Source organism: Citrus clementina, unplaced genomic scaffold, assembly GCF_000493195.1.
Source record: "Citrus clementina cultivar Clemenules unplaced genomic scaffold, Citrus_clementina_v1.0 scaffold_9, whole genome shotgun sequence".
NCBI lineage: Eukaryota > Viridiplantae > Streptophyta > Magnoliopsida > Sapindales > Rutaceae > Citrus > Citrus x clementina.
Window position 1 is genome coordinate 17,657,449 of NW_006261964.1, and position 9,595 is coordinate 17,667,043.

The 9,595-nt window shown below is 36.0% G+C and overlaps 1 protein-coding gene across 1 annotated transcript; it reads left to right on the top strand.

Moving 5' to 3' along the window:
* The first annotated feature begins 609 nt into the window (after positions 1-609).
* Positions 610-9,595, top strand: LOC18033169 (kinesin-like protein KIN-12B). Its single transcript, XM_006420989.2, has 16 exons — positions 610-1,204; positions 1,777-1,914; positions 2,000-2,083; positions 2,176-2,301; positions 2,472-2,531; positions 2,611-2,664; positions 2,742-2,834; positions 3,373-3,468; positions 3,684-3,829; positions 4,558-4,707; positions 4,805-4,934; positions 5,050-6,345; positions 6,430-6,528; positions 6,620-6,772; positions 6,848-7,648; positions 9,139-9,595. The coding sequence occupies exons 1-16, from the start codon at positions 905-907 to the stop codon at positions 9,445-9,447; spliced, it is 4,035 nt and encodes a 1,344-aa protein (XP_006421052.1). The 5' UTR covers positions 610-904; the 3' UTR covers positions 9,448-9,595.

The window sequence follows — 9,595 nt, forward strand, 5'->3', positions numbered from 1 at the left end:
TATAAGTGACATCTTATTTATTTTTGTAATAAAAATATCTTAAATTTGGTTATTTGACATTTATATTCTTATTAATCAAAACAAGAAAATGATTAGATTTTATAATTTAGAAATTTAGAAAATAAGTTATTTTATAGAGATATTTTTAGAATATAATATTTAGTTTTCATTCAAATATTTTTCTATTTAGATAAAAGTCACAAAATTTACTTTTTTTTCAATCATATATAAATGTAAAAAATAAACATAAATTTAAAAAAAAACTAAATTTTAAAAAAATTAAAATTAATAAAATTTCAAATTTTAAATATTTAATAAACAACCTCTTAAATTTCATCTAAATTTAGATATCAACTACAAATTAAGATTAGAGAAAAAAAAAAAAAACATAACAACAAACAAACAAATAAACTTTAGTATTCTGTATTAGTTACTGGGCCCTTCAATCAAAATGAATTCTGAGCTGTAAAGGCTATCGAAAGTGGGCCCACTGGTTGTGCGACGTATAGGGTTCCTTAAGACTCCATCGAAACGCTCCAGATCCAACACATTTTTAAAAAATCACTAATAAATCACCGGACAAATCTGTGGTACCACTGTTGTATGGTACCACAGATGGATCCAACCATTGAATTTAGTCCACAATTATCACCAGAATTAGATCCAATGGTTAGATCCAGCTGTGGTACCATACAACTGTAGCACCATAGCTGGATCAATCACGATCCAACTTCTCACTCATCAAATTCAAAATTTCCCCCCTCTCTAACGGCTACATTTCTCACTCATCTCCACCTCTTCTTTCTTCTTTGTCCCTAATCCCCCTGCGGTCTCGCTATCTTGCCCGATCAAAACCTACTCTTTCTCTAAAACCACCTCTTTTATCTCTCTAAATTTTTGAACAATGAAGCACTTCATGCTTCCTAAAAGCACAGTCTTGAGAGAAACTCACACGAATGACTCGCCGTCGTCGTCGTCAACGTCTCCGAACCCTAATTCGTCAAAATCGAAGACATTGCGAAGACAAAAATCAGCCAAAGAAAATGCTCCGCCATCAGATCTCAACTCGCTTCAACCCTCCCCGTCACCGGCTAAGATGAAGAGTCCGTTGCCGCCGCGGCCGCCCAATCCTCTCAAGCGCAAGCTCGCCATGGAATCTTTTCCCGAAAACCTAGTGCCAGGGGTTTCCGACTCCGGTGTTAAGGTGATCTCGCAAGCTTCCTCTGCTTTCCTTTGGATTCGTTATTTAATTTAAAAAGAGAAAAATCGGATGTCCTAAATTAGGTGAAATATTTGCGCAACTCACTCAAGCATTTAATTGTTCGTAACTAAGAAATTAGCGTTAAAGATATTATAGGAAATTCATTATTATTTTTAATTTCCTCCATCAGAAATCTAAGAACAAGAAATAGTAATATCTGTCTCATTGTCATTTTCTTTATTTTATTTTGTTTTTCGCTTGCATTTTCTGAATCTTTACTTGGCTTGGAGAAATATTTACAAACCTGTATGTGTGTCTCTGACCTAGTGCATAACAAAAACTCATAATACTGAATCTAGTTTCTTCATAAACTGATGCAAAACAATGTCATATACGCTGCTATTGTTCTTGAAACATTATTAAATACCTGTAGTTTCATAATAGATTCTGACTCTTAAGGTTATGAATTTCATAATATATGCTGCTATTGTTCTTGAAACATTATTAAATACCTGTAGTTTCATAATAGATTCTGACTCTTAAGGTTATGAATTTCATTGAATGTTGTGAATTAGGTGATAGTGCGAATGCGGCCTCTAAATAAGGAAGAGAATGAAGGGGAGATGATAGTGCAGAAAGTTGCGGATGATTCTTTATCAATAAATGGACACACCTTCACATTTGACTCGGTTGCTGACATGGAGGCAACTCAGGTACAGTCTTATTCACTTGATTATTTGAGGATGGTTGATTACGGTATGGTTTCTAGGTTATACTTTGATACTCGTTTCCTTGCAGCTGGATGTTTTCCAGCTTGTTGGAGTTCCTCTCGTTGAAAATTGTTTATCCGGATTTAACAGTTCTGTATTTGCTTATGGACAGGTACCTAATTACTTGTTTTGTGTTTCATCTCAATTTTCATTTTCTCTTACTAGTAGAGATTCTATTAACTGCTTATTAATATCTTAAATTAGACTGGGAGTGGGAAGACTTATACCATGTGGGGGCCAGCCAACGCCTTGTTGGAAGAGAACTTATCAAGTGATCAGCAAGGCTTAACTCCTCGTGTTTTTGAGCGACTCTTTTCTCGCATAAATGAGGTAAGATTGACTCTTTCAGGTTATCACTTTTGGTGTCAGGTCCCCTCCTTTGTGGTCAAGCAGGATAAGAAATTCAATAAGACTGAATTTGAGCTGTCCTCAGATGTACACCTGCTTGTGAAATATATTATATCTTTATTCTAATCCTTGCCATTGTAATCTCTTTGTAGGAGCAAATTAAGCATGCGGATAAGCAGCTGAATTATCAGTGTCGTTGTTCCTTTTTAGAGGTGTTACTAAATACATTCTTTTGACATAATTGATTTAGTACTCTAGTAAGTTTGCTTGATTTTTAGTATATTTATGCAGATTTACAATGAACAAATCACGGACTTGTTGGACCCAAGCCAAAGAAATCTCCAGGTAACTGGAACACTTAAGATGTATTAAAAATTTTTAAAAAAAAAGTTCTTCTGACCATTTCTGGGATCTCATTGCAGATACGAGAAGATGTTAAATCTGGTGTATACGTCGAAAATTTGACAGAGGAGTATGTATGCACAATGAAGGATGTTACACAGCTCCTGATGAAGGTTTGTTCTGTTTCTTGCTTTGGATCACGGACTAGCTTGAGTGCATAGATGTTGCTATTATTGCCCGTAAGGGGAGGGATATAAAATTCTCACGCTTGTAGACTCATGCATGCGTGCTTTGCGAGATATATGCAACATATCTTGAGGCTGCATTAAGGCTTGTTGCTGAATGTACATAAGGAAACCTTCTCTGTGCTCGAAGGTCTAAACTCTTAGCTAGTTGATGAGGTTTAAATATGCAATCTGATAGATGACAGCATATTTAGTTTTATCTTCTTTCTCTTTGAAACTTGATCATTAAACATGAATTTAGTTTGTTCGAAAGTTTAAGACAGTCCAATATATTTTGTATTTTCAAACTTTGACAGCTGGGGGATCATAATTTGTAATTTAAGCTGGGGGTAGAAATAGATAGATACATATTCTTTTTCACTTGTTATATTCATGTCTCTCCTCAGTTCTCAATTACAAGATTTTGCAAGTCTGAATTTGCTAATTTTTCAAGCAATAAATTTACAGATATTGATATTCTATGCAGGGATTGTCGAACAGGAGGACAGGTGCAACTAGTATAAATGCAGAAAGCTCCAGATCGCACAGTGTTTTTACTTGTGTTGTTGAATCACGATGCAAGGTAATCACTGCTGCAGTTTAAATAGGGCAGATATTATTCTTCAAGTTACCAATTGAATATTTTATATATAGCTGAAATAGTAAAAGATGCTTCTTACAAGAATGAAATCTAATAACATGCATGACAACAGAAAGAAAAACATCTCTGCTTCTTCATCTATTAGTCTCTCTTCTTTATGATGAAGAAATTCTAAGTCATATTTTTCTGTCTTTCAGAGCAAAGCTGATGGTATAAGCAGGTTCAAATCAAGTAGAATTAATCTTGTTGATCTAGCTGGGTCAGAACGGCAAAAGTTGACTGGTGCTGCAGGGGAACGCTTGAAGGAAGCTGGGAATATAAACAAATCACTCTCACAGCTGGGGTAAGGTTTACTGCATCTTCATTCATATTTTTTTGATGGTATGCAGTTGAGGTTCGCACAGAAGTGTTAGTTATACTTGATTATTTTACTGTAGATGAAGGAGGTGTGTGCACAAAGTGTTAATCACAGTTGATTATTGTACTGTGGCTGAAACAGTCTATTCTGATTTTATTGTCTGTATGCCAGATCCTACATTTATGTCAAAAATACGTATGGTCATTGTGTTGGGTTAAAATTCAAACAAATTTTGTGCTAAAGGCTTGCAGAACCCTATATATCAAATAAAGTGATGTAGAGCATGCAAAGTGCAGTGTGGGAAAGAGCACACTTTATATGCAAGCTGTAAAAGAAATAAATCATCATAGGACATTCTATTGCTACTCACATATTTTAATCTGTGATCTATCAAAGTTGCCATTTAGAAAACAAAGCAATGAGGTAAAGGTTCGTGAAATTGAATTGAAGCATTTTTCTTTTTTACTTTTATTCCTTTTCCACTGTTCTTCCATGCCTAGTCTGTTCCATATTTGTAAATTATCAACATTTATTGTTTTTGGTAGGGCAATTATGAGTGAAAGTGCTCCAAGATCTGGTTGTTTTTTTCATCTGTTTTATCAGAAAAAGAGATTCCGCTGCTGCTTCTTTGTGCATTTTTTTCTTTTAATTATTTTTATTTTTGGAGATTATGTTAGCTCTGTGCTTATTGTGGTTTACTACTGAACTTTCAGGAATTTGATAAACATCCTGGCTGAAGTTTCTCAAACTGGAAAGCAAAGGCATATACCCTATAGAGACTCCAGGTTGACATTTTTATTGCAGGAGTCTCTTGGTGGCAATGCAAAACTAGCAATGATCTGTGCCATATCCCCGGCTCAGAGGTAATTCTGCAGACTCTTCTTTTCTAGAAGAAACCTTTTCTACTGTCTTATTTCTTTTCTTATCATACTTGGAAGCTCACTTAAGTCAATAATGCAGCTGCAAGAGTGAAACTTTCAGTACATTGAGATTTGCACAGCGTGCAAAGGCAATTAAGAATAAAGCAGTTGTTAATGAAGTAATGCAGGATGATGTGAATTATTTACGTGAAGTGATAAGGCAGCTAAGGGTATGTTATTGTTCTAGATATTTCAAATAGATAAAAATGGGTCTATATAATTATGTGATACTACATTTTATTAGTAATTGTGTGAATATGAATCTCTGATTGGACAATTTAACAGGATGAACTGCATCGAATGAAGGCTAATGGTCACAACCCAACTGATCCAAATGGAGTTCACACAGCAGGTTGGGCTCGTAGAAGCTTGAATTTATTAAAAAGCTTCCATCATCCCATGACATTACCTCATATTGACGATGATGGTGATGAGGAGATGGAAATTGATGAAGACGCTGTCGAGAAGCTGTGCAATCATGTAGATAAGCAGTTAGCAGGGATTGAAGATCGCCATGAAATCAAAGAAGGTAGAGTAAAAACAGTTAAATCAGAGTCACAATTTGCAGTCTCAGGAGAAACTCAGCTTAACACATTAGCTGGTTCTATTAAAGAACAATGTGCAGAGGATACAGATGTTAATATGGAGGAGGTAACATCTGAACAAGTTGAGGACCTTGAATCTGAAATTATAACTGTTGAACCTGTTACAAAATCCTCAGATTATTCTGATGATATTGTGCTAAATCATAATATCAAAGACCAAAATGGCGAAGAAAATACAAACCAGTTAATAGTTAGTACGGTTAAGAGGGATTCCTCTAGGCAGCTTCTTGAGGAAAAAGAGACTTTTGGTTCCTCTGTCAGTGAATTGCTAGATGAAGAATCCCAAAGGAAGGCAGTTGGTCATGAATCATCAGGCCCTATCTCTGATCCCCTTTTTGGAGTTTTGGCGGATGTTGAATATACACCCAATTTATCTGCAAATAGCTCTGTGAACTGTGCATCTCCTTCAAGTGTAAGCATCATTCAATCTAATGTGTCACCTGTTCTTAAATCTCCAACTCCAAGTGTTTCACCTAGAATCAGCAACAGTAGGAAAAGTCTGAGGACTTCATCAATGTTAACTGCATCCCAGAAAGATCTTAAGGTCGGCAGCAAGTTAGACCCCGAAGCTATACACTTGTCTTTGGCGAAGTCAACGAAAAGCAGTTTAGCAGATGCTCCTATTCAAATGGGAAAGAATGTTATGACGACAACTGAGCATTTGGCTGCTAGTCTGCATCGTGGCCTTGAAATTATTGATAGCCACCGCCAGAGTTCAGCATTTAGGCGGTCAGCTTTTAGGTTGTCATTTAGACCGGCAGATCTCAAACAAGTCTTGCTAGTTGAAAAAGTCAATGTGGGTGTGCAAACTTCTCTAGATGATGGGATATCAGAGGAAGATCCAGTATCATTCTTGTGTAATAAGTGCAAGAATAGAGCACAGCTAGATATCAAGGAGGCAAATGAAAACTCACGCCTCCAGTTAGTACCTGTTGATGGATCAGAATCTGCTGACAAATCCAAGCTAGTTCCCAAAGTGAGTATAATGGCTTCATCTGGCTTTTGATTAATTTAACAGTCCTGAACTTTCAGACTGACTTGATGCTTCTCGATTGCTCAGGCAGTGGAGAAGGTTTTGGCAGGAGCTATTAGAAGAGAGATGGCACTAGAGGAGTTCTGTGCCAAGCAAGCTTCTGAAATTAAGCACCTTAATCGTCTGGTAGATCTTTTACTAGCTTTACCCATCACTGGCAGTACCCGCCATCATGTTCTTTTAAGTTTTGAATTGATGTTTCTGCATTCTTTTGCAGGTGCAACAGTACAAGCATGAGAGAGAATGTAATTCCATAATAAGTCAGACAAGGGAGGATAAGATTTTGCGTCTTGAGAGCCTTATGGATGGTGTTCTACCGACTGAAGAGTTCATGGATGAAGAATTTGCGTCCCTCATGCATGAACATAAGGTACATAATTTTTTTTCTTAACATCAAGCTTCCAACATTCTACAATTGTATCTTAACTTTGTGTATTGCTTACAGCTTCTAAAGGAAAAATATGAGAATCATCCTGAAGTTTTAGGGACAAAAATCGAGTTGAAAAGAGTTCAAGATGAGTTGGAACATTACCGGAATTTCTATGATCTAGGTGAAAAAGAAGTGTTACTGGAAGAGGTTCAAGATTTAAGGAGCCAGTTACAATATTATATAGACTCTTCATCATCATCTGCTCGAAAACAGAAATCATTTCCGCAATTGACTTATTCATGTGAGCCTAGTTTGGTGCCATCTCTTAGTACTGTCCCAGAGCCAACCAAGGAGACTGCTGAAGAGAAATTTGAACAAGAAAGAACACGCTGGACTGAGGTGGAGAGCGGGTGGATTTCTCTTGCAGAAGAGTTGAGAAATGAACTTGAAGCTAGCAGGTCACTAGCGGAAAAGCAAAAGCAGGAACTAGAAGCAGAAAAGAAATGTGTAGAAGAATTACATGAAGCAATGCAGATGGCTATGGAAGGAAATGCACGCATGCTTGAGCAGTATGCAGATCTTGAAGAGAAGCATATTCAATTGCTTGCGAGGCACAGAAAAATCCAGGAAGGGATAGAGGACGTTAAGAAAGCGGCTGCTAAGGCAGGTGTCAGGGGTGCTGAATCTAAGTTCATAAATGTTCTTGCTGCTGAAATTTCAGCTTTAAAAGTAGCAAGAGAAAAAGAGAGACAGTATCTCAGGGATGAGAATAAAGGTCTTCAAGCTCAGTTGCGGGATACTGCTGAAGCAGTACAAGCCGCAGGAGAATTACTTGTGCGGCTCAAAGAAGCAGAAGAAGCTGTTGCAGCTGCACGGGTGTGCTTTCTTTCTCCCTAGCTTTTTAAGATAATTTACCTATCATCGTTTGCCAGCTCACTTAGTTTGCTATCTTTTCTATCTTTATGTTTTTTTATTGTGGATAATTTTGCACTAGCAATTTTTCTTTATGAAGAGAATGAAAAGGACAAGTATTTTAGGAGGACAACTTGGTTTAATAAGAATGACTGATCACTGCTGTAATCTAGGCAGTCAAAAGTTTTGGTGAATTATTCATGGTTTCTTCCAGTTAACATAAGGAATCTTGTTTTGTTTTGCTTCTTTGATGTGGTAGATTTTCTTCCATGCTATTATTAGTTGATTTCTGCTCATTTACACTTGTGATGATGCTGATGGAAAATTGCAGTTGTTATGTGCACTACTTTATTTTTTTTATTTTTATATAATTTCTAAATTTAAAGTCTGTATATCTTTATGACACAAATGAAAAGGAAAAGTATTTTGGCGCGCATAAGGACCTTTTTTTTTTGTTTTAAGTGAAAAATCTTCGTGCATTTAGTTGATTTTTGCTCATTTACCCTAGTATTAAATTGATTTAGGTCTTCTAATTTGGATTTTAGTGTTGTTAATTAAATGCTACTTGTTGACACATAATTTGCTAATTAAATTGACAGAATTTGCTAAGTCAATTGACATATTGAACTAAAATTGCACATGTTTGTAGGAGGTCCAGAATAGAACTTGGACTGGTTTCTACAATATTTGAGTGACCTACCACTTATTTATTTGCTTTCAATAGGTCCATGGTGGAATCACGCATTAAGTAACTCTTAAACAAGTATATGAATAAATAGCAAAAGAGTTAGTAAGCAGGGATTCTTTTGCAATACATTTTGGTTTGCCACTCCTTTTCTTTCTTCATTTTTACTTTTGCTCTTCTTTTCTCTCATGCTCTTTTGCATAGCCACACTGACTTATCCGATCTCTTTCTGAGTCACAATAATAATAATATAAAATAAATAGTTTGCTATTCAAAGTGTTTATAGCAATTTATTACTCGTGATGATACTGACTGGAAATTCATTTGGGAAAATCCTTGCTATGCCACTCTTTTTCTTTTCTCATTTATTTTTTTATTTTTGGTCTTCTTTTCTCTTATGCTCTTTACACAGTCACAATTATATATCCATTCTCTTTCTGCTACATTCATGCTTTGTCTTAGTGCTGTACACAATTCATTTACATTGGCATAATTTTATTTATGCCCTTGAATTCTGAATGCATATTTGAACCAGGTTGGAGCCTATCCATATTTGTTCTCATTTAAGACACATTAGCAAGGCTTTCTCTTGCACTTTATGTATGCCAAAACTTCTAACGAAATGTTTCATATTGGCTGTACAACTAATGAGCTGAGCCTTTCAATTAGCATAACTTTCTCTGATATAAATTTCTAGTGCTAAATGATTCATTTATTGTCACTCAATAAGCTCGCTAATTGATTATTATTAATGTTTTTTTTTTTTCAGAAGCGAGCAATGGAAGCTGAGCAAGAAACTGTGACGGCCTACAAACAGATTGATCAACTGAAGAAGAAACACGAAATGGAGGTTAGCACTCTTAATGAGATTATAGCGGAGTCTCGTCTGCCAAAAGAAACAATACGACCAGCTTTCGATGATTCTAGTATGGCCAAATACGATGTAGAGGAGGAGCCTCACAGTGCAGGTGATCAGCAGTGGAGAGAGGAGTTTCAGCAATTTTACACTGATGATAGTGAGATATCAAAGCTTGCAGAACCTTCATGGTTCTCTGGTTATGATCGTTGCAACATTTAGAGAGTAGATTTAGGTAGAAATTAGTGTATGTATGTATTACTAAAAAATTGTGTGATATATAGCTTCGAAATTGTAAACTTATATTTCTTGTTCATTCCAATTGTTAGGACCAGCTTCTTGGTTCTCTTATTTTGCTTCCTGTATTCAG